Source organism: Trachemys scripta, chromosome 20, assembly GCF_013100865.1.
Source record: "Trachemys scripta elegans isolate TJP31775 chromosome 20, CAS_Tse_1.0, whole genome shotgun sequence".
Lineage (NCBI taxonomy): Eukaryota > Metazoa > Chordata > Testudines > Emydidae > Trachemys > Trachemys scripta.
This window is the reverse complement of record NC_048317.1, coordinates 8294542-8319907: the sequence shown is the minus strand read 5'-3', so window position 1 is coordinate 8319907 and position 25366 is coordinate 8294542. Positions and strand designations below refer to the sequence as shown.

Below are 25366 nucleotides of genomic sequence, written 5' to 3'. Positions count from 1 at the left end.
TCTCGGGGAATGCGTTTTAGGGGATGCTCAGCACATGCTCAGTCACCCCATGAGTAAAATGCACTGGTGCTCACAAAGGGCAGGTGGCATCAGAGCATAGATACCTGTCAGGCTGAAACTCAATGGGGCCGGATTCTCATTTACACAAAAGTCGCTTCACAGCAGTCTGGCAGCACAAAGAGATCTCAAAGTGAGATCTTTAAACTTTAAGTCCCCTTTCCATAGGCAGAGCAGTGTAAAGGGACCTTAGTGTGAATGAGACGCTGATCCAATAAGAAGAGCTAGGAGACAAGTCATTAAACACCCTCTCTTTCCAAGTTTGCCCTGGTGCAGAAGGCCTTCACTAAAGTGTCTTTTATCGGGTCCAGATGTTGAGAGGTACTGAATGTCCACAACTCCCATTGATTTCATTGGGAATAGAGGTGCCTAAAACCAGCTGAGTAACTCTCAAGATCTGACCCCTATTTACTGATTGTTCAATAGGTATCACTTGTGTGAGTCAATGTGCTTTAAGCTATAGGGGTAAATAACCACGTGACACAGAAATAAATTGTAGCACACTGATACAATTATTGAAATGCCATTTTTTTTCCAAAGGGCTCTTTGCCTTACTTTGAACAGCTATGTGCAAGCAAATTAATGATCTCTCATAGGTTTACTGTTCCAGGGCTCCAGCCTGGGAAGGAGTATGTATTTTGCGTGAAATCTGTCAATGAAGCAGGAGTGGGTGACAGCTCACCAGAATCTGACCCCATCATTGTGAGGCCGGCTATCTGTAAGTATTGCATTGCACATGCACACATACAGAAAACGAGCTCCCTCATCAGAGTATCTTTTATGCACAGCTGGGTCTAGCCACTTGCAAATGATCCCACCCCTAGGCAGCTAGAGGTAGAGGGGGCTTTATTCTCTCCTGCCTTGCAGCTTGTCTCATCATTTGCACTTGTGCAAAGTGGCTGTAGAACGTTCTTGCTCTGATTTGTTAGTGTTTCACATCGCATTGCATGCATTTGGCACAGGTAAGTGACCACACAAAATGCAAGAGAGCAGAGAAGCTGGTTCAGTATCTTCCACTTCTCTGGTGCAGACCCCATTAGTAGCCTCCCAGCAGTCACGTCATGCGCCGTCATCATTCTCCATTATCTCACACTGCTGCCTTCACCCCACCCTCTCTTGCGTCTGCCCTGCACCAGTTAAAACTATAAAGCTCTGAAACACCCAGGAGTTTTCCCACAATTTAAATGAAAATCAGGCCCATCTGAAGGCCCCTTTACATTGCCAGAGTAGTGTAAAGGGGCCTTAGTGCAAATGAAAATTAAGCCTGGTGTGAACATGCATGGCACAGATAAGTCACGCTAACTGATTTAACATCAACAGTTCTTTTCTGGATCGCCAACAGGATCCCAAATCTATGTCATACAATATCTATTTTCCTCTCTCTCTCTTTGTCCTCACCTTTAGCTCGTCCATCAGCCCCACGTGATTTTGCCCTGCTGAGCTGTGGGAAGAACGACATGACTATTGGGTGGAAAGCCCCAAAGCGCAAAGGAGGGGGAAAGATTCTGGGCTACTTCCTGGATCAGCATGATGCTGCTGAGCTAGACTGGCATGAAGTCAACATCAGACCTATTGCTCAACGAGTTTACAAGGTATTGATTTCATAATGCAATACTGCATTTCTGTGTGAGGCAGTGGAAGTGGTGGCTATATGAAGAGGTGAGCCATTTTCCTCCTCTAGTCTTGACCCTTCTGTAGCCCAGACTCCCTCCCCATCTTGCTCTTTCCCTTTTCTTCATCCCACACCTTTGAGTGTCCCCAGTAAGTCTGACAACTTCTCTGCTGGACCTTGGGGATGCAATTCAGTTCAAGTTTGTCCCACATTCTGATGCCCAGTGCATTCTCGGGCTGTTTGGAGAGTTCTGAGTAATACAAAGTTGCTGCTATTTCTAATTCTTCATAATTCAGCATCAAACGTGTCCCTTACTAATTATTCTACGGGGTTACTAAGAGCCTGTGAGGTCTCATTCCGGCTCAACAGAAAGAGCAATCAAGCCCTTCATGGCATGGGGTGTGGGGGCTACCACCCGAGGACCTAGGCCACACAGTAGTTCGGAGCTCAGCTGTGTGGACTGAAGAGCTTCCCTGTATGCAAGGTGTAGGATATCTGTTTCAGGCTGCGTGTGTTAAGCAGAAAGCCAGGAGAAGCAACTGTAAGTGTGACTTGAAGCGGAAGTAGAGGGACATGGCTCCTTGGGCACCGAGCTGGCAGGAGTGGCAGACTTAGGAATTTCTGAGCAAAGAAACGGCCTGCTGTGGTTTGTTCCTACTTTGTTCAGGGAAACAAGACGTAAATACCAGATGACACCAAGACTACACCTGACTTGTATCACTCATTCCTCCTCCTAACAGAAACAACCCTGCAAGACCCCAAATTTTGGCTAACCACTCGGGCCAAGGGGCAACAGTATGTTTTAAGAGTATCTTAATTGGCAGGTTGCTCTTTTCTTTCCTAATACAATGTGTACGCAGGATGTTTTTAACAGATGCATTGAATTATCTACAAAAACTCTTTGTTAATAGGTTGGGAGGGGGTTTTATAAGTCCTTTCCATGCCATCCTAAAAACATGCCCTTAAAGATCCATGCCCATGAGAGCAGGGGACTGGACTCGATGACTTCTCGAGGTCTCTTCCAGTCCTACAATCTATGAATCCCAGTTACAAACAAACTGTACAATACAAGGCTATGCTAATAATCTCTTTGTTTCTGACCTCAAAGGTTACCAACCTCAATGAAGGACATTTCTATGAGTTCCGTGCTTGTGCGACTAACATGGCGGGAGTGGGGAAAGTATCTGAACCCAGTGACTTGTTCAAGTGTGAGGAATGGACGATGCCGCAGCCAGGTAAGGACAACATATCAGCAACAGCCAGAAAACAATTCCAGGGACATTAACTATCCCCCTTTCATAAGATAAACTGACTTACTCTTCTGTGATGATATGAGATTTTTGGAAAACTGTGGATTTGGTCATATTGATGAGCTCCGGTAAGAACCCTGGATCCAAACACACCAAACTTTGGGGAAGTTTGGATCAGGAGCCGTATTGTGATCTGTATAGCAGACAGAACCAGAAGCCCTGATCAGAGCTTGTGATAATAAAGGGGAGGGAGGTAGCTCCTCTTGATGGACACCCAGCCAGCTGTTCTTTACTTGCTTTACAGGTAAAGCAAATAAAGAACAGCTCCCAAGAGAGATTTTACAGCTAACTGTCTGGCTGGGGGTCCATCAAAGAGAGCTACCTCCTCCCTACCCCCCTTTATTTATCACAGAGTTTCTTCCACATTTTGGAAAGGCTGGGGTTGGAATCTGTGCCAGAATTTTGCAGCTTGGGCCCATCTCCCAGTCATGCAGGTGACTTGGGAATCTGAATCCCTTTCACTAAAATGTTAGCGTACATGTCACCAGGCAAGGAGATACAAACCGTGCTGGTCCTGGAGAAGGACCTCTTACCTCATGCACAGAGGGGCAGCTCCATATGGCCCGTTACCTTTGGGCCCTCTGTTTCCTGGGACTGTATTAAAGGAACATAGGAAAAAGAAAAGTCATCTGCTACAAAATAAAGCAGGCACCTCAGGTGCTGAGATCTCTTCCTCAGAGCACAAGGAGAAGCTCTATGGGACAGGGATCATCTTTTTGTTCTGTTTGTACAGCTGGTCCATGACGGTGCTACAGTAATACAGATAATAAAGAAGAAGGATCATTGCTACACCATGCCATGTAGCCAGTTGAGAGCCCTATGCTCTGGAATCCCGTTGCCAGAGAATGGGAAACCCTGATGCACTATGTAAACCTCTTTGTATGTTACATCATTATAAACAACGTTAAATAGGACAACGTGGCCAATTTCATACAAATCCTGCTGGAGGAAGGACCTCTTCTGAGCCCACCATTCATTCGTTGCCCTCAACCCTGCGATCTGAGGCTCACACCAGAGGCACGTTACTGCATCATCTGTTCTGATGTCCCTATTTGACAGTCTACCCTTCTTCCAAACAGGCCCCCCCTATGATGTGAGGTTCACCGAGGTGCGGGACAAAAACCTGATGCTGCACTGGGAAGCGCCGTTGTATACAGGAGCAGGTCCAGTCACTGGATATTACATTGATGTCTGCGAAGAGGGGTCAGAGGAATGGAAGCAACTAAATAAGCAGCCGACAGCCAGCACCCACATGAGGGTTTGTATATAAGCCTAGCAGGCAAGCATTCCTTATTATTTAGCATGGTGTTAATTTGTTACATTGGGTTTCTACAGGTTTCTGACCTGGAGATGGGGAAATGCTACATTTTCCGAGTACGGGCATTGAACAAAGCAGGGACTGGTCCACCTTCCATCCCCTCGGATCCTGTGGTGGTTGAAACCAAACCAGGTATGAGCCTAAGAGTGAACAAATAAAACAGAAAATATCATAATGCTACTATATAAATCCATGGTATGCCCACACCTTGAATACTGCATGTGGTTCTGGTCACCATAATCTCAAAAAAGATATATTAAAATTGGAAAAGGTGCAGAGAAGGTCAACAAAAATGATTAAGGGTGTGGAATACAGCTTCCATAGGAATAGATTAAAAATACTGGGACTGTTCATCTTAGAAAAGAGACAAATAGGGGGAATATATAATAGAGGTCTATAAAATCATGAAAGTGGAGAAAGTGAATAAAAAAGTGTTACTTACTCCCTCACATAACACAAGAACTAGGGGGTCACCCAAAGAAATTAATAGGCAGCAGGTTTAAAACAAAAAAAGAAAGTACTTCTTCACACAATGTGTGGAACTCATTGCCATGGGATGTTGTGAAAGCCAAAAGTTTAGCTGGGTTCAAAAAAGAATTAGATAAGTTCCTGAAAGATAGATCCACCAATGGCTATTAGCCAAGATGGTCAGGGACCCCATGCTCTGGGTATCCCTAAAGCTCCAAATGCTAGAAGCTGGAACTGGATGACAGGGGATGGGTCATTGAAAACTGCCCTGTTCTGTTCATTCCCTCTGAAGCATCTGGCACTGGCCACTGTCAGAAGACAGGATACTGGGCTAGATGGACTCTTGGTCTGACTCAGTATGGCCATTATGTTCTTATTTAACAACCTCCCTTGGAAGCCTATCCCAGTGCTTAACTATCTTTATAATTGGAAAGTTTTTTCCTAATGTTTCCAAAATTTTGTTTCTCTTATGCAGGCATAAATGAGATTGAACTGGGAGTGGACAAAGAGGGCTTTCTTTACATGGCCTTTGAAACTCCTGATATGTGTGACTCTTCTGAATTTATCTGGTCAAAGGATTATGAGGGACCTCCAGATCCTAATCGAGTCAGAACTGAAGATAAAGGCAACAAGTAAGTGGGCAGGGCACATTGGGAAAATGAGCATTGGAAGGTGGGGCAGATGGCTGTTTACACACTAAACCTGGGAAAAACATCAAGACAAAATATTTTCCAGAGAAACCATGGAAAGCAAAGCTTTCAACCCCCCAACCCAAACATTCAACCTCTCCATTAGAGATGGCTGAAGAACCAGTATGGAAAATGTAAGATCCTTCCTCTCGCCCTTCAAATCTCAGATAAACATTTGCACTTTTATGACACATCTGAAAATGAACCCAAACTCCCAATCTCATTAGGAACTCCAGAGAACACTGCTGCTGTTACACCAGGGATGAATTTGGCCCATTGCTTCTATTTCCCAAGCAAATCTGGACCACTGTCCTGACTTCCAAATGCAGAGGCCATGATGTGTGGAGCTCAGTTAGGCCTTGAGCATCACAGAATCAGAGTTGTTCTTTTGCTGAGGCTTTAAGACATTTTGGCCGTGCTACCCTGTACAAGTCTCGGCCGAGGTTCGGTCCTCAGTGGAGCTGTGGGGTATCCCACCGCCTCGCTCTGGTCCACCGTCAGTCCTGGTCCGGCGGTAGTGTGGGACAGCAAACACTCGGTTAGGGGCTCAGGCCCTTAAGCAGGGGCTGAGCCAATAGTTCAGGAATCTAGGTCCTTAAGCAGGGGCTGAGTCAATGGGTTTGTAGCGGCCCAGGCCCAAGGTCAGGGCGGGGCAGCAATCAAATAGTCAGGAACTCAGGCCCTTAAGCAGGGGCTGAGTCAATACGCGAGAGGTCCCAGCCTCTCTAGGCCAGGGAAAGGGGGAATCTACCACCCAAGGAGTGGGTGGCAGGGGGGACGCAGGCCCTCCCACTCCACTGCGTCCCAGCCCAGGGCCCTAGCAACGGTGGAAACTCGCTGCTGTCAGTGGGGATCCTGGCCGCAACACACTGACATAGGCTCTGGCAGTGTTGCAGCCAGACTGGGGTCAGCTGCCCCCAGGCTACTTCCACACTCCCCCTCGTAGGGTACCTGGGCCGTACTAATGTCCTCGGTGGTCTCCATCAGCATCGGTTCCTCCAGGTAGGTAGCGAAGGGGACGGCTCGGCTCCTCCTCGGGGTAACTGGAAAGGGACAGGCTCGGCTCCTCCTCCAGGTAGCTAGAAAGGGGCAGGCTCAGCTCCTCCTCAGGGTAGCTGGAAAGAGGCAGGCTCGGCAAGTTCTCCTCGGGGTAACGGGTGAGGGGAAGGCTCGGCTGACCTGGTGAGTCCTCAGGCCGGTCGCGGCCTGCTGCTGTCTCCCAAGCGGGAGCTCGGCCACAGACGTCTGCTCTCTCCGGTGGCTTGTTGTCCACTGAGCTCTGCAGGCGGGCTTTTATACTTCCCGGTCGGCACCATGACCTCTGAGGGGCAGGCGCCGGACCCGGTGGCTCCGCCCACGTCGGTGTTAGGGGAGGTTCGGCCCTCAGCGGGGCTGTGGGGTATCCCACCGCCTCACTACATACCCCCACTGTTGCATTCAAATTACTACATATTTGCTCCTCTAGATTACAAACTTTGTTGCATTCTTCTCTCAAATAACCCCATTTTAGACAGAACCCTAATGTCTTTCTTTTTCTTCTTTAAGATCTAAGCTCATACTGAAAAATGCATCAGAAAAGGATCTGGGGACATATTCAGTGGAGGTAACTGATGTAGATGATGAGATCTCCGCCAGCCATACTTTAACCCAGGAAGGTAAAAATCCATAATTACAAAAATCTTCCGGTGTGCTGTAATTTGTTAATTCCGAATGGCTAGGCAAAAGCTCTTCCCAGACCTTTAGGAGTTGAAGTGGTGCCATATAATGGCAACAGAAAGGAGATTTCCCATCCTTTAAATGGCCAGATGTGACTGATTACTTCTACAGTATGAGAACTTGAAGGTCATGACATACGGCATCAGAAAGGAAATGTTCTCATAGCCTCAGGGCTTGGCTACACTTAAAATGCTGCAGTGCCACAGCCACTACCTACGCCAACAGGAGAACCCCTCCCATCAGCGTAGCGAATCCACCTCCTTGAGAGGCAGTAGCTAGGTCGATAGAAGAATTCCTCTGTCGACCTAGTGCTGTCTACATGGGGATTTAGATTGTCTTAACAACACTGCTCAGGGATGTGGATATTTCAAACATCTGGCCAACATAGATAAACCGACCTAATTTTCTAGCGTAGACTAGGCCTCAGAGTTTTGCATATTACCACAACATTACAGTAATTTAGGCTTTTTTTTAAAGCTGTTTCTCTAACTGATGCCGTCAGCATTGGATATTATTTTCCCAGCTTCTTCTAATCCCTTCAGCTATGATTTGTTTTGCACCTGTTAAGGGCTACTTGACCTGGGTCTGTTAACAAGATAAATTGATAATGAGTTTTGGTTTCAGTTTGGCTTTACTGATCTAAGTCCGGTGCTGTTCTTTGCATTTTCAGAACTGGACAATTTGCGGAAAATTAGTCATGAAATCAGAAACCCATGTAAGTTGAACTAGTGGCAACTGGCATTTGGGACCAGCATACACAGACTTTCCTGGGAACTGTGGGAAGACTTTTGTGTGCCAGTGACCCTCGGAGCTATGACAGCAGGAGTTTGATCTCTTGGTAGGGCCAACCAAGCTGGACAGGTCAACGGGGGGGACCAGATGAAGACCCATCCATTGGCCCTCCAGGCTGGGGGTTAAATGATAGGCCAACAACCTAGCCTCATATAAAGGCTAAGTTATGGAAAGACAATACGGTAGTCATTCCAGCAAAGAACATGATAGACAGGGATGGAGGAGCCTTGTTCGTGCCCAGAGTGACATCTGGTAGCACGGGAAGGATTCAGATTCAGATATAATGCACAGTAAGGGTGAAATCCTGACCTCATTGAGATCAATATCTAAACTCCGACTGATACCAATTGGATCAGGATTTTATTCTAAATCCTCAACCTTGACCAACCACATTCCCTCTCCTTCCAGTGATTGAGCTGATCTCTGGGTGGAACATTGATGTCCTTGAGAAAGGAGAAGTGCGTCTGTGGCTGGAGGTGGAAAAGCTGTCGCCAGAGGCAGAGCTGCATTTAATCTTCAATGGGAAGGAGCTTTCAAGCACTCCGGTACGTGTGTTGCTTCTAAACTCCCAATGTGTGCGTGACTTCCTCTGACCTGTCTTCACAATGGGCTAGACTGGCTCTATGAAACAGAGCTCAGATGAGATCATTGATTCAGAAGCCATTATTTCCCATCACGTATTTTTATGCTTCTTTTCGAAGACTCTGGGCTGGATTCCACACCGTGCCCCAGCAGAGCTCCGGTGGTCTGCAGAGAGCCAGTCACTGCTCCCGGATTCTCAGCTGTCAAGTCCCAGCATTAGTTAAAGCTGCTGATGTAACGTCCCTTGGGCATCTTGTGTCAGCAGAGAACTGAGCATGACAGAACCTCACTCCACCCTGACCCCTTCCCATCCCCATTCCTGACACACACCCTACCTCCCCTTATGCTGAGAAGGGGGTTGGGAGCAGCGATGAAGAATATGACACAGTCACGCAGCAGAGCCACCTCTATCAGCTTTGCACTAGCAGACCTTCTCCCCGAACAGGGGGGCTCTCCAGGGGCAATCTCCAACCATTTTAAGTTCACTTTACATGATAAGAGAGCTTCGTGCACCAAAGAATCCAATCCCCCATGAGTAATTTAGCCCTGGTCTGAGCATGTGCTAAGAAATACTGTCTTTGCCAGTTAGATGAAGGGGAGGGTTAATGCTGCCCCTTCTGTCCTATCCAGCAAGCCTGGCTGGTTTTCACACCCGTCTTTGAGTTGGCTGTGTATAAATCGTCTGGCTTTTGAGAGCAGATGCATGCAACCCATTTCCAAATTGCAGACATTGAAAATAACATTGCATCGTGTGTCACAAAGTACTCTTGCATTGTTGTACATTTAAAAGAACATATTAACCCCGTTTCGGCCCTCCCATCCCAGAACCTAGTGCTATATATGGTTTAAAAAGTATTTACTCTGGGGGACTGGATGGTTCAGAATTAAGAAAAGGATAATGGAACTATTCACCTGTGGTTCAAATGCAGTCTAACAATGTCAAAATAACAAAGTCATGGGTGTTTTGTGATAGGCAAAACTTGAAGCCTCTCCTAGCCTTTGTTGCCATGTGTTCTCCAGAGACAGAAAGTGTCTAGCAACATTCTTTGAGGCTTTTCTTATGCAATCACTATCTTTTCTCGACTGTATGATTTATGTGGTAATGCGTGATTAAACAATGCATGTCAAGCTCTTTGTATTGCTAATATTTGCTTGCAGCAAACAGGTTGGCCACGACTAATGATGACAGCTAACATTTTTGAAAGTCTGATGGATTTAAGGGGGTGTGTATATAAAAGTTCATGGTATAGTAGTGAGTGCACAGTGCTATGGGGTGGATGTGTTACCCTAACTACCTCCCAGAGGCATGACTACTTGCAACACATGGCTGCTGCTTTCAAGAGCACTTTTTCATTACATAAAAATCCATGTGATTGCACAGTATCCTGGCGAGTTGGAAGGTTTAATACACAGCAAGGGAGAATCTATTGTACCATGTGTTATAGTGGAAACCTCTTAGGCTGTGTTCTCCGCAGAAACACCCTGCCACAAGCAGGTTCCCCTGCATTGATGTGCAAACCCAGTACACAAATGCAAATGGATTTTTTAACAGAAAACAAAATTCATTTGGGAGTCAAATCCTGGACCATGATTACACCAGAGTAAGGGATGGGCATGGGAAGGAAGAGGGTTTGTTTGCCCCATTGTAGCCCTGGGTGTGTCTACACTGCAAAAAAAGGTACATTCTTAACTTGGGTTAAAATAGCAATGAAAACATGGAAACTCGACTTCTAACTTGGGTTAGCAACTCGAGTTCTACCCCAGGCTCCCTTGCAGGGTTTCACTTGAGCTGCTAACTCGAGTTAAGAACCACGCTGCCATGTCTTCACTGCTATTTTTACCCAAGTTAGCTAACCTGAGTTAAGAATACACCTTTTATAGGCAGTGCAGATATACCACAGGTAGTCAGGGGAAATATACCAGGGTGGCTCTACAGGTGTAGAGTGAAGCTAAGATCTGTAGCTCCAGCCAGCCTCTATGCTGAAGAAGCCATGGGGCCAGGATTTGGTGCTGGAATAATTTCCCTATGAAAAATGACCAATTTCCCACCAATACTTTGTTTTACATAGACACATAAGATAAACTTTGACAGAGCAAACGGCCTCATAGAACTAATAATCCAGGACTTCTGTGACGACGACAAAGGGACATACACAGCCCAGCTGCAAGACGGAAAAGCTAAAAACCAGTTCACTCTGGCTCTCATTGATGACAGTAAGTAGAGATTCAGGGTTTAATCCAAAGCCCGCTGAACTCAATGGGAGTTTTTCTACCGACTTCAGTAGGTTTTGGATCGGACCCTTAGAGAGAGTGCCAGCTAATGACCACAAATGGTTTCCCCCAGTTATATTGTGGGTAGTGATTGAAGGTATCAAGTATTTATTTTAATGTATTTATTCAATGGCCAGGAATCAGTCTTCCTGTAGAAACTATCTGAATGGCCCTTTAGCACAGATCCAAGCCTTTGGTTTTACATCTGGAGTCCTGGATAATAATCTTTGGCCCTGATAGAGCATCACAGCCATGGATCTGTGTTCATATATTTTCTTCTTTATTTGCTGTATACACAGAATTCCCTCACAACAAACTATGTATTGACACACAGAGCTTGATGGTGTGTACTGTGATGTTTAGTCATTTTATCTTATCATAACATTGGCCTGAAAATTCAAGGACTTTAACAACTAAATTTGAATAATAAAGAAACTGCAGTGACTAGAGAAAGTCCATATGGCTCTGTAAGGTGAACAGTAAGGTGAACAGATAGGCCCATATATGCTAATGTGCAGAAACATTTTGGCTCTTTATGAGCAGAAAGTTGCAGTTTTTCCAGTCTAAATTCTTCCCTAAATAATACTGTAGCTTTATTTGACAGTTCTCATTTTTAAACAGTTTGGCAATTGTTCTTAATCGTATTGGATTGAGTCTCTTGATGCCTGAAACTGTATTTCTAATACTTCTCCCTTGAAAAGTTGCAAATTCAAGGACTCAATCCTGTATTCTTTGCATACCCCAGAAAACTACTATTTAAACTGATGGGAGCTTCCAATGCCTAAAGATCAGCTCTTAAAAGCAAATTCATCGTATTTTCTTGAAAATAAATGTTACATTCTGAGCTGCCAGCAGCATGAAAGGCTAATAGAGCTGACCTTGCCAAGGATTCTATACTGAAGAACAGAGTTTAACTGAGGCTGGAGAGATGGCTCCGGCTGTGAGATACACTGTATGTGTTTTAGAGTAACATCCTTCCCGGTTAGGAATCTATACCATGTTACAAGGAGAGGGGTTGTAATAGTTGTTTCAATGACCTTTTGTTGACTCTGATCTGTCACTGTTTGTTCTTTCAGCTTTTGATAAAGTTGAGGCCGAGGCTGCTGCTAAGCGGAGAGACTGGAGGAGAAAACAAGGTAAGATAGCCTCAAGGTCACTGACTTTGCCAGGACTGGTGAAAAGTTGGTGAAAGCTGAAACAAGGATATTCTACTGAGCACCCAAACAATAAGTGAAAAGTAAATTGCTCTCTTCAGTATACTCTTATTTAAACTGCTTGCTGGACTAAGATAGAGCATTTTATTTTAGGTTACTGTTTCTGGCTATTAAAAATCAAATCAAATCAAAGTTTGATTTGTTTTAATAGTTCAAGGCATGTGAACAGCTGTCTCTGGTAGAGGGCCCCTGAACCAACACCCTGACTCTGAACATGCCTGAGTTTCAGAAAAGGTCCAATCCAGATGGGACTCAGGGCCATCCCTATCTCCTGGTGGAAAGCAGAGAATGTGGAAATCTTCACTGTCAATGGGAGCAGCAGTACATTCCTCTGTCTCCCTCCCCTACCTTGTGGCTGATGTATGCATAATGAGTATAAAAAAGCCTTTTTCAGGGAAAAGAGTAGCTGATTCATAGATTCCAAGTCTAGAGAGATCTTTGTGATCATCTAGTCTGGCCTGCTGCATAACACAAGCTATATAGAACTTCCCCAAAATGGTCCCTAGAGCAGATCTTTTAGAAAAACATCCAATCTTGATTTTAAAAGTGTCAGTAATGGGGAGTCCACCACAACCCTTGATAAATTGTTCCAATAGTTAATTGCTCTCACCATTAAAAATTTACACCTTATTTCCAGTCTGAATTTGTCTAGCTTCAACTTCCAGATATTGGACCGAGTTATACCTTTCTCTGCTAGACTGAAGAGCCCATTATTAAATATTTGTTTCCCATGTAGGTACTTATAGACTGTAATCAAGTCACCCCTTAACCTTCTCTTTGTTAAGATAAACAGATTGAGCTTCTTCAGTCCATCACTGTAAAGCAGGTTTTCTAATCCTTTAGTCATTATCATGTCTCTTCTCTGAACCCTCTCCAATTAGTCAACATCCTTCTTGAATTGTGGGCACCAGAACCAGATTAAAAATGGACAGATCAATTTGCCTTTTAATTGGGCTCACAGATAGTTCATATCAGGAGAGCAGACTGGAACATATACACATTATCTATTCCATTGCCCTCCACCTGCAGAATATCCATAATCTTTCAATATTGACCTGACACTCTACCCAGTCACTAAATCAAAGGAATAATTGGAGAGCATAATCTACCAGCATATTAAGAAAAGACCTGTTAGTCACTATAAGAACCGTTGCCCTCGGGAACTTTTTAAAATGATACATCTAACATTATGGTGCCTACTGCATATAAAATACAAGTTCCATAAAATTGGAACATGGAAGAGTTAATACAAGGAGGACAGTGCTGCGATTTACCACTAGATGGAGCCATTGCATGGTATAATATTAAAAGCGGACCTGCAGGAGAGACCAGAAAGATTGTTTTTTTGTTTTGTTTTTTTACTTGTAGGTCCTCATTTTATAGAGAATTTGCAATGGAAGGTTACTGAGGATTGTGAAGTTCTGCTGACATGCAAGGTAAGTATTACCATACAGTTGTTCCTGTGTACAGTAGCATCCATCTATTGTTAATATAGATGTGCATTTTAAGGAGACTGCATAAATAACGCCAGCTCTAACCAATTGATATTTTCCTACTGATAAAGGGCAAGATCCTGGAAGTAAATCCTAGCAGCTGTGGAAAACAAGGGGGAAAGCATCACCTAATACTGAGGGGATCCCCTGGGACAGCTGAAGTCTCATAATTAGAAAGATATCATTGCATTCAAAAAGATCAGTATTCTGATTGCTAACTCTTTACTTCAAACAGGCAACAAACATGAAAAAAGATACCAACTTTAAATGGTTCTTGGATAAAAAAGCACGTTTGGATGGTCTGTATGATCTGCAGACTGGGGCTGGAACTCTTCGAATTAAAAAGGTGAAAAACATAATGCAACTTGGGGGCATCTGTGATATTATTTCAACATGCAATAAATGTGGGTAGATATTACTAAGCTATTAATTAATTATTATTATTATTATTAGCATTTACTGTTTGTTTCTGGCAGTACCCACAGTGTGCTAGGCACTCTTCAAATACAGAAGAAAGCATGAAACAAAAACAAAGGCTGGAAGATAAAGCCAGAGAAATTCAAATTAGAAATAAGGCCCATATTTTTAACAGTGAGAGTGATTAGCCATTGGAACAAACTTCCAAGAAAAGTGGTGGATTCTCCTTCTCTTGAAGTCTTCAGATCAAGACTGGATGCTTTTCTGTGAGAGGCTTTGGTCAAACACAAGTTATTGGGCTCAATACAGGAGTAACTGGTTGAAATTATATGGCCTGTGATCTGCAGGAGCTCACTCTGGCTGATGTAATTGTCCTTTTGCCCTTAAAAATCAATGAATCCTTGACACACAGAGCATCAACAGGTGAATGAAGGGGGCTCTGTGGTAGAGTTAATGAACCAGAGTTTTGTCTGTGCAGAGTTAGTTTAAATACTTCTTGGTCTCAGTTTTTCAATTTAATTTCAAATCAACAATTTCCATATAAAAAACCAGTATATTCATCAGTGTGAGTGGCAATCTCTGCTCAGATGAGACCTAGGACCATCAATACACATCACTCCTGCAGGTTGAGATTGATGTGTATCAGTACAGCTGTATAGGTGAAGCTTGCAAGGGGCTGCTTTCATTCTAGTCAATACTGTTGTTAACTCACCAAATTCACCCAAATGACAGGGGGAAATTCACCAGTACATTACAAACAGAGCTCTGATCTCACCAGCCCAAAACTGTCCCATACTTTAGTGATCTGTGAAATTTCCATTTTAAAATATTTTGCCAGCTTACCAAAGAGGATAAAGGAATATACAAAGCGGTTGTTTCTGATGACCGAGGAGAAGACATTACTGAACTTGATCTCAGTAAGGAAGGTAGGATGATTTCATACTAATAGGCAATATGTTACACTTTTATATATATGTGATCAGGCTTTCAATACGGCTTTAAAATTACACTTTCTACCTATTTTAAGTGTTTTCTATAGTACTCATTATTTTAATATATAAATGCTTCCCAATGTAATCAGGTCGACATTATGAGATCTCTAGTGGACTTTGAGAGTTTTCTACTCTTTTCTCTTCTCTGGTACAGAAGGCTATGTTATACTTTATACATGTATATTGTACATTTCAAGAATAAGAAGTATTTAAAAGTAGGATTAGGATCAGAAAATGTACCTGGTACAAACAGACCCTTTTTACTCACTATGGTCCTGATCCAAAGCCCACTGAAGTCAATGGATCAGATCCCATGGCTATTCCCTGCATGTGTCTCTGTCATATCTCAATTAATGACTGACATACGCAAGTTTTAACTCCTGCTAGCTCTGCAGATCCTCAAAAGAGAGGGAAGAGCAAACTGGGTACTGTTTTCCATTGTGCAGCCTCAACAAAACTGAGTTCTGATTGCAGAATCTTTAGTACCAATGATGTCAGATGCAAAAAGGACACTTTTACTTTCAACACCCTATTTTAATTTGCAGTGCTGTGAATTCTTCTGGAAGTTAGAGAGGGCATAAATAATGACAATCCTCCCAATGTCTTCCATACACTCATTTTTCAAACCATGACCGTGCTATAAAACCTCTCGAGCAGCGGGGACAGAAGGGGTGAAACTCAAAGGTGTTCTGAGCATTTAAACTCATCAGGAGACTCTTTTCCGCAGGCTTTAAACTTTGCAATGTCATTTGGCATCTATCGTTTAACTCTGATAGGTGAATTTGTATCCCATGTGAGATACAGCACTGCGTACGCTGAATGTTAAGGAAGCTGACAGCTTCTGAATAAAGTAAGATCTGTCCAACATGTAGAAATAAATGAGTCAATGGCAAAAACTTTATAGCCAGTGAAGTTTACCAACAGGAAAACACAACAAAATAACTACCATACACTGTAGGTTTTATGATCTGAAGAGGCTGTTGGTTAATCAGATGCAAATTGCTAGCGAATGTATTTATGGCTGATTGAAGCTTCTTCCTCTGTGTGTAGGGTTTGAAGACATTCTCAAAGAGCTCTGCAGGGTTAGTGGTAAGTCTGTTTCTCATCTGCTTCATACTGTAAAAATAATACTTAGCAGAGGTATGTAATTATTAACCCTATTGTACAGATGGGGAAACTGAGGAAGAGGGCGGCAAAGTGATTTGCCTATGGTGGGAGAAAGCTGGTCTCAGGGCTGGGATTGTTCTTTGTTCAGATCAAGAGGCCACTCCTTTCTTTCTGAAGTAAAACTCCTCTATGTTGTAAAGGTAGCCAATGGGGAAGTAAAGTGAATGGGGAACAGGAGGTATTTAGATTCTGCTGTGGGTTTAGGGGGATTTGGGGAATTGAAGTGTGGGGAGAACAGTCAGTAAACAGCTGGAAATGAGAGGAAGGGGAAGAGAAGTGAGCTGAAGGCAGGGCTGCTGCAGCGGGAGAGAGAGGAGTTAAATATATTCTACTCCTGTCTTTCACCTTAGAAACCTGATCATCCTTGAAGGGCAGGAAATGTTCTCTCTTTAACTCTTGCTATGATTTGTTATTTCTGCCCAGACACCTGCATTTGTCACATTCTAACATCAAAGTGAGTTGAGACCTAAGTCTCTCTGGCCCTGTCTACAGTAGGGAATGTGCCCATTGCTGACAATGGGTGCAGCTGGCCTAGTGCTGAATGCACGTTAACAGCATGTGTAGACCAGAACAAATCCCGTTCAGAAAGCATAGTTAAACCCCGCAGAGAGCAGGCCTAGAGGACGTGGTGGTAAAAATGTTATTCTACCCCCATCATTGGTGGCTGCCCCAATATTAGAACAATGGAAGGTGAATTTGAGAGAAGGCCCTAATGTGTCTATGGGACCTCCTACACTTAGGATCCAGGCCTCCAGGGAAGTATGCACATTTCTGCTGGGTGGAAGACGTAGAGCCTTCATGTGCTGGAACGCAGTCGCTTTCAGCTGCCCATGTTCTTCAAACTGGGTGAAACATTAGGTTCTTTAAAAAAATATATATATATATAGCCAGTATATAGATTGGCTGGTCACCCAAAGAAATTCTAGTCTTTGAATTCTCTTCTTAGCCCTTTCTGCTAAACCTCTGAAAGTCCAGCCAACTGCAGAAGGCATCAGAATCTACAGTGAGGTGAAGTACTACACAGACTACATGAAAACAACCTGGTATCACAAGTACGTACTTCAGATATGCTAGCAAGGCTCATAACATATGGACAGTCTGTATTATCTGCCATGGAAATTAAAGCGCATTGGTTGAGGTCCTCCAAGTATGTAGGTGCCTAACGTCCACTGAAATCAATGGGAGTTAGGGGCCTAAATACCTTTGAGAATTGGGACCCTTGTGCCCAAATCTGCACTCCTTGAAGACAATGGGGGATTCGTCTGAATGAGGATTGCAGGATTGGGGGGATAAGGGGTTTTACGTTCAACTGTCTCTTTACATTGAATCGCGTGTGGGGACTTGTCAGTTGCCAATCATGTTCTATTTATTTTCTGCTGCACAAGTACTCCTGGGTGACGATTTCACTGGTGTGATAATGATACTATCAAATGACAGCTCAGCTACAGACATGGGAGGATGTATTTTTTTTAAGTACTTTATCTGTGCTGCTTTATACTTCTCTGCACGACCGCCTCACCCCACTCTGGAGAACTGAATGCCACTCCTGCTTCACATTTATACACCCTTTTATTTGAGCATATCAAAGTTCTTTCCCAACATTAGTTAATTTGGCCTCACAACACCCTTGCAGAATAGACCCATTTTCCAGATAGGCAAAATTTAGAGGTGAAGGGCCAAATTTTCAACAGTATTTAGGCTTAGGCACCCAGGGGCTTTTGAAAATCCCACTAGGTGCCTTTCTGCATGTTTAGTTGCCTAAATACCTTTCAGAATCCAGCCCTAAGAGACTTGCCCACAGTGAGTCTATGGCCATCAGGAATAGAACCCCAGTCCTAGCTCCCAGTCTCTTGTTCTAACCAATAGATCCAAAAAAGTCAGTTTAATCTCAAAACTTGTGCAATTTTACTTCAATGTTGTTAAAATGATATAATTTGTTTCCTTAGGGAGAAGCGACTAGAAAGTGGCGAGAGGTTGAAAAGCGGAAGTACAATGGACCAGATCTGGCTACACATACTGAACCCCACGGATTCGGATAAGGGAAAATATACCCTGGAAATATTTGATGGGAAAGATTCTCACAGACTGTCAACTGACTTGTCTGGGAAAGGTGAACTGGAGCAGAACATTTCTGTCTTAGGGAAGAGCTAAACACCTGCTACTTTCTGAGATTTCCCCCTCACTTGGGCCTTCAGGCTCCCCTCCCTCACGCTGAGATGGGGAGCACAGCAGCGGGGGAGCTCTGTGAAGTGCTGTTGGGATGGTATGCTGTGTATTAGGAGGGGGGGGTGGAGGGAAGTGCACAGAGGAGGGTGGTGTGCAGCATGGGGAGAGGGATAGCTCAGTGGTTTGAGCATTGGCCTGCTAAACCCAGGGTTGTGAGTTAGGGATCTGGGACGAAATCAGTACTTAGTCCTGAAGGCAGGGGGCTGGACTTGATCACCTTTCAGGGTCCCTTCCAGTTCTATGAGATAGGTATATCTCCATATATTATGGACAAAGTAGCTAATGGCAGGAAGACTCCAACTCCCCTTAGGGATCATTACTGCCATGGGAGAGGTAGCTCCCAGAGAATAGGGCTGTCCTGAAAGATGACCCAAAATTGATTTGCTTCCCCCACAGACCCATGGGGTTTGCAGGAAGCATCCCTGCCCCTCTCTTGGAGGAGAGAATGTGACTCTCACTCTGCCACTGGGACCTCTCAGAGTTGTTCAGATTACATTTCCCTTCCCTGGCGCTTCTCTGTAGGAAGGGAGCATCAGGGCCTTGATCTTTTAGCAGCACATAAATAGATCATATGTTTTCTGGAGGCAGCTATAAATACTATTCTATGTGTGACTCTACATGTCCCTATTATCACACATGTTAGGTTAAATCTATTAAATAACAAACCGCAAACTACACTTTCTTCTTAAAATCTCTTTTATTCCTTGCAGCTTTCGAAGACGCAATGGCCGAACACCTAAGGCTAAAGTGAGTTTCTTCTCAAATACTTTCACATTTGAAACTGAACTAAGGCCTTGGCTATACTGGCAATTCACAGCATTGCACTTGCTGCGCTCGGGGGTGTGAAAAAACACCCCCCTGAGCGCAGCGAGTGCAGCGCTGTAAAGCGCCAGTGTAATCAGAGCCTGCAGCGCTGCACGCTTGCTCGCAGCGCTGCAAGCTATTCCCCTCGGAGAAGTGGAGTACTTGCAGCGCTGTGAGAAAGCTCTCGCAGCGCTGGCGGCGCGACTACACTTGCGCTTCACAGCCGACGCTTCGCTGCCGAGGCAGCGCTGTGAATCCGCAAGTGTAGCCAAGGCCTAAATGTTTACGTTTAAAGCTGAACCACCTGGTTTATTTTTGTTAATAAATGAGACTCTGCAGCTTGGTTTAACCTCCACGTTGCACATCCCACCATGGAGATCCAATCCTGGCAGATTTCTCTTTACAAAGAGCCTTGGTAATGTGAAAATTGCTAAATGCAGGCAATTATTCAAAGCTCATATTTGCAGGGAGGAGAATGTCTGGGCAAGGTATAAGTATGCCATAGCTTTGGAAGATAAGGCAAATTAAAATTAATTAGTGCCAAGGGAGAGAAGGTCCATATGCGTTTAGATAATATCCTTCTTTACTTTAACCAACATAAGTTAATGTGTGAGATGTTGTCCAATAAAGAGAAAATAGCATTTTAGGATCCTGTTTGCCCTCACTGCTGTAAATCAGATCCATACACACAGACCCTTATGCCCATGCAGAGCCCCATTGCTATCACTAAGGCCCTGTTTAGGGGCAAGGATTTGCCAGCATGGATCCAATTTCAGAATCAAGGCCTGTTTGCAACATCTAGGAAATGGATCCCACAGAGGGATGAATGGCTCAGGGTGTTGGTAATAGAACAGTATCTTCTTCCACTAGACCCCTAATTTAGAGGCTGCTCTGCTTGCTATCCACTAACTCTCACTACCATCTAACAGCTGTGCAGTGGACCCGATGTGACGTGAGTTAGTGGACGCAGTCGGCAAAAGGCACAGTACACTAGTGGTGCCCACAGCCGTATGCCCATTACACACAGTACATATAATTGGCAGTGGTGAGGAGGAGCAGCACTGGCTGTCCACTCCCCACTCAGGTTTGATCCCACCAGTCCTCTGTCGTGAGGAGGGGGTGGGATTGTAGTCTGGTGCAGAGGAGTTGCAGCGCTGCTCAGGTTTGGCCCCATAGCCCCTCCATCATAACAGAGGGGCCACGGGGCCAAAACTAAGTAGGCACTGGGTCGCTCAGCACTGCTTCTCCACAACATTGCTGTGGGGCCAGATCCTGCACCAGGGCTCCCTCAAGGGGCCTGCCCGACCTCAACCATGTCCAGCAGGCCATGTCCCCTCTCAGGGATGGGAAGTGACACTACACCTGGGCAGCCAGGCTGGAAGGTGGGAGCTGAGCATGGCACTGGTGCAGGAGAGGCATAAGGGCCAGCAGCTACAGCAAGGATGGCTCCACAGGGATTGGCAATGTGAACCATGGAAAAAAATGTTGGGTCAGCAGAAAAGACATGGCAGGATCATGGCCACTCCTAAGTCTGAGAGGCGTGGAAATGGAGTTGTCACATGTAGGAGTGACCCTTCCAGATCAGGTTTGAGGCATGATGATGGGATCCCAGGAGGAAGCCTGCATTTCCTGGTCCCTGTGAGGTAACTCTTCTATAGATACACAGAGGGCTTCAGCTTTCGAGACTGTCACTCTGGGACAGTTTTCAAAACTAAATTCACTTTTAAAGAAGACGTTTTCCTAGACTTGAACCTGAAACTCCAACATCAGCTGTTTCTTATAGTGACCAGTAAATCAGAAAGGACCTCTGATCCTTCATGGGTGGAACACTTGTGAGATCAAGCCTTAAGCAAACATTAGAGGAGATGCATTATCCACTGGCTACTATGAAGTTTATCAAGAATTTTAAAAAAATTGTTTTCTACATGTCTCTCTAGTTCCAGAAACTGGCCAAAAAAACCTTCATTATGCCCCCCAGATGAAACCTAGAGAATCCCTAAAAATTTCAAACATTTTCCCTGTTCCAATATCTCACCTTACTGCACACCTTTGCTTTCACTTTGGAAGTGAAGTTCTCTATAGAAATTAGGGAACAGGTTCCTATTAAAAACATTCAGGGTACATATTTAATAAATAAAAATACTAAATTTCTCTTTAATTGTCTTTTTCTTACTTTCAGGGAAGCAGTGATAGCAGAAAAGAGTAAGTAAACAAATGTTGCACATTCTCCTTGGTTCTGTCATACAGATCAAAGGGCCATACTGGTATGTAAAGCTGAACAGTCACATTTGTTCCTTCCCAGATCGTGCAAGAGTTGTTCAAGGTCTGCCAGATGTTGCCACCATCATGGAGGATAAGGTAATACTAAGTAACTGTATACCTATCATGGCCAGGTTGCACAGATGTGCAAGGATGGCTGGCAGGAAGAGGACAAGCAGATTTCCCCTACCTTGTGTCTCCATATAGGGGATGGGCATTGCAGTTGTCAGAGGCCTGGTGTGATACCCATTGCTAACATCACTGAGCAATATGATGGTGGGTGGTCCTTCCAGACACACACACCTTCTCTGTTGGAGAAAATTGTTGGGGGCGGGGCAGGGGTTCCTTTGAAATCCACAAATCTAGGTAGGCCTCAAGGTTCCATTTTTTGTGCACTTGTGAAGTGCAGGGATAGTTTTAAGGCTAACCATAGAAAAAGTTACATGAACTGCTCTATCCTTACTCAACTGCTCTCCTTAGACACCACATCCTAGTTTTCAGGTGCTGACAGTGGTCTATTGTAGCTGTTTCACATACCCCTAGTCTCCCTTCCCAACCCTTGCTTTAGGCTAACAACTTTATATATGGGTCCTGATTCTTCTGTCACACTAGTTTTATAATCTATTGGGCTGGATTCTCCTATAAGGGCACTGTGGCTGTGTATAGAGGCTTTAAAATGACTGTAAATGTAATTTATGCCCACTTTAAGGTCCCTTTACACTGCCAGAGTGGTGTAAAGGGGCCTTAGCACAAATGAGAATCAATCCCATTCACTTCAATGGAGTTATTCCTGATTTACTCTGGGGAAAGTGGCAGAAGAAAGAAGCCTATCATAATGTCTAAATCTCACCAACTGGCCGGCCCCATCAAAAATCTTAGCGGCTTCTGAGGTCACTTAAAATGACTCACTTTTGTTTAGACATGTATAACCCAGGTTTTGAAAGCGATTAATATAAGTCACCTATACTTCATATAACCACAGCTGTGCCAATGGAACCTGCAAGGAAGAGTAATTAAATTTTAACCATAGCCGCCCTTTGTTTAAAGCTGCAGGCTAGAGAAAGTAATTCTGTCTCATTGTGATGCTGTGACTTCTAAACAAAGATGCCTCCCTGCAGGGAAACCTACACCCCTGCAGGAGCTGTACACAGGTTGCAGTTGGTGTGTTTGTACAGTGTCAGACACACTATTGGCATGCACTAAATAAATACAAATGTGGAGCAGTCATTCTCTCCATTCACATTATTCTGGTGTTTAAGACCCCTACACCTATCCAAAAGAAGATACACCTGCCCAGCTTAGCAGCCTGAATAGCCAGGATAATTTGCAATTTTAACAACCTCATAGGAAGTATTTAGGTTTTGCTTTGGTAGATTTGTTCACTAATAATATAAATCTTGCCCGCCCCCTCAAGAACCTAGTTCTGCCACCTCTGATATACTTCTCAGCTCAACTAGATCCTACTATTGAGGGACTCCTGTCCTGTATCATAATGAATAACTCCTTCATAGCCTAGAAACTAAAACAGCCTTCAATTTTATGGTCACATCAATGATCCTTAACATTTTCAAAGCAGTTAAACATACTTCCATTGCTAATGGCCCCAAACAGAGTAGCAATGATTTCAGCTGCCTGGATTCAATTTCCTATATGGCTAAAGATTTGTGCGCTTAAAAAATGTAGCCTTCCATTTCATGGCAAGCAAAATGGTATTGTAAGATCATGCTGTCCTAGGCACTGAATAAGAGAAGTACAGTATCTATTTTAGGTAAAAAAAATTGCTGGGATCAGAATCAGGCCCATAGACTTGTATTCTCAGACCACTGCCTCTCATGCTGATCAGTATCGTCCCATGGTTTCCTCTTTACTTCCCATCTGTATCCACCTGTTGTCTCTTGTCTTATACCTAAAGCTCTTTGGGGGCAGAGACCATCTTTTTGTTCTGTATTTGTACCACAATGGGGTTCTGGTCAATGACTAGGTCTCCTAGGTAATACAAATAATTAATAAGAATAAGAATACATGAGAGATAATCTTATCTCTTGGGATCGACACGGCTACAAAAATACTGCCAACAATAGTAATCCATAGCATTTATATGGTGCTTTCCATCTTCAAAGCACTTAACAAATGTTAATCAGTTAATCCTCTCAAGTCCCTCTCTGGGGTAGGTGAATAAGCAGTATGATCCCCATTATACAGATGAGGAAACTGAGACAGAAAAGTGGGTAAGTAGCTTGCCTGAGGCCAGAGTGTCTGCCCTGATAAGAACTTACGAGTTCCTGGATCAGCGAAACTTGTGGGGGTTTTTGGAGATCCATTTTTATCTTTCCTTCTTTGTCAAATTATGCTTTAAGCCACTGGCTTTGAATTGCCACTGTAACGCTATATTTACTATATTTTTAAAACAGACCCTGTGTTTGACATGCTGCATATCTGGTGATCCTTACCCAGAAATCAGTTGGTTCAAGAACGAGAAGTTAGTAGTTTTTAAAGATCGTTACAAAATGGATGTGAAGGGGATAGTTGTCACAATTACCATTGAGAAAGTCTGCAGTGACGACACAGGAAAATACAGCATCTATGTCAAGAACAAATATGGCTCTGAAACGGGGCAGGTTACTATCAGTGTGTACAAGCATGGAGAAGAACCGATCGAGCTACGAGAAAAATGATTGCCAACACACTCAGAAACCCAGGTTGGGATTTCCAAAGAGGCTTAAAGGCATTAGGCACCAAACTCCCATTGAATGTCAAAGGGATTTAGACACTTGGGTTCCTTTGACAATCCCAGCCTTAAAATTCAGACTAGTATCTCTTTTTATTATCTATGTATAAAATAAAGGTTTTCACAGTGATTTACAGTATAAGAAATCACAATATACCCCTCTTAAAAGCATCTATAGAAATCTGGAGAAAACCTTCAAAATCCCACTCTAACCCTACAGAATTAGACAACCGCTTCATATAGTGTGCCACTTTTCAGCTAACAGCACTATGTATAAGATACAGTAGGGGTTCATGTATACAAGAACTTATCAGTTTGTATTAAGCCCCTGTGTGTTATTGAATATCCTGTAGCAGGAGAATGTTGATGTGTGCATTGTTATTAAAACGAAACCCTGCTTGGGCCCAATTCAGCACAGTACTCAAGCACATGCATAACTAGATGTCAGTGGGACCACTGGTGTGCTGAAAGTTAGGCATGTTCCTAAATACCTCGCTGAAACAGGGCCTTAATGCACTTATATTTACAAGGCTAAGCCATGTGGGAGGAAAGTAAGGCAGCATTTAATGCTGTTTTAAATAAAGATCAAGGCAAAAATGGAAAAGTTCATTTTTAAAATGTTTGACAGCTACTGTTTCTAAACTACCCAAACTTTTAGAAGAGGGTTTCCATGCCACTGTTTTATCTGTTACTATTGATCAAGAACAGTGTTTGCCTGTCATACTGTAGTTGATCCTGTATTCTATGCAGTGTTTAAAAGGTATGTGCTAAATAAAAAATCTAAACCTTGACAACAATACAGGAGTGAGTCGTACCTAAAAGTGTCCATGGAAAGGACTGTTTGGGAACAGATTTGTGTTTGTGAGGGAGAGAGAAAGAGCAAGAAATACAAACTTTTCTGAATCGGAGGTAACTTCCCGATATGACTAACTAGATTAGTTTAAACCGAATACATCTTCTACAAAGGTGTTTGTACAGTGCCAAGTACAATGGACCTGGGATCTTGGTTGGTCCCTAGGCACTGCTATAATAAACATGATGAATAACAATGATGACATGACAGAGTATTTGGGACCAGATCCTCTCTCCTTAGAGGATTACATATACCTAGATGATGTCATAATCCATACACCAGACTGGGTAACCCACTTGGAGAAAGTTGAGGCAGTACTGCGCACCTTAAGATGGGCTGGCCTCACCGCTAATCAGTAGCGTAGCTAGGGGGGTTCAGGGGAAGCAGCCGCTTCCCCT

At 43.8% G+C, this 25366-nt stretch overlaps 1 protein-coding gene across 1 annotated transcript in view; it reads left to right on the top strand.

Annotated features, from left to right (window-relative positions):
- The window catches only part of MYOM3 (myomesin 3), a 52721-nt gene extending 27809 nt beyond the window's left edge, over window positions 1-24912 (top strand). The window contains exons 17-37 of the mRNA XM_034754259.1: window positions 654-775; window positions 1462-1649; window positions 2778-2904; window positions 4059-4237; window positions 4315-4429; window positions 5241-5397; window positions 7000-7109; window positions 7841-7885; window positions 8371-8507; window positions 10614-10758; window positions 11892-11951; window positions 13398-13465; window positions 13758-13868; window positions 14778-14865; window positions 15982-16020; window positions 17045-17150; window positions 18045-18208; window positions 19035-19071; window positions 21308-21330; window positions 21431-21486; window positions 23799-24912. Of these exons, the coding sequence (XP_034610150.1) occupies window positions 654-775; window positions 1462-1649; window positions 2778-2904; window positions 4059-4237; window positions 4315-4429; window positions 5241-5397; window positions 7000-7109; window positions 7841-7885; window positions 8371-8507; window positions 10614-10758; window positions 11892-11951; window positions 13398-13465; window positions 13758-13868; window positions 14778-14865; window positions 15982-16020; window positions 17045-17150; window positions 18045-18208; window positions 19035-19071; window positions 21308-21330; window positions 21431-21486; window positions 23799-24062 (2341 nt within the window). The 3' untranslated portion in view covers window positions 24063-24912. The remainder of the gene's footprint in view (window positions 1-653; window positions 776-1461; window positions 1650-2777; window positions 2905-4058; window positions 4238-4314; window positions 4430-5240; window positions 5398-6999; window positions 7110-7840; window positions 7886-8370; window positions 8508-10613; window positions 10759-11891; window positions 11952-13397; window positions 13466-13757; window positions 13869-14777; window positions 14866-15981; window positions 16021-17044; window positions 17151-18044; window positions 18209-19034; window positions 19072-21307; window positions 21331-21430; window positions 21487-23798) is intronic.
- Window positions 24913-25366: the final 454 nt, after the last annotated feature.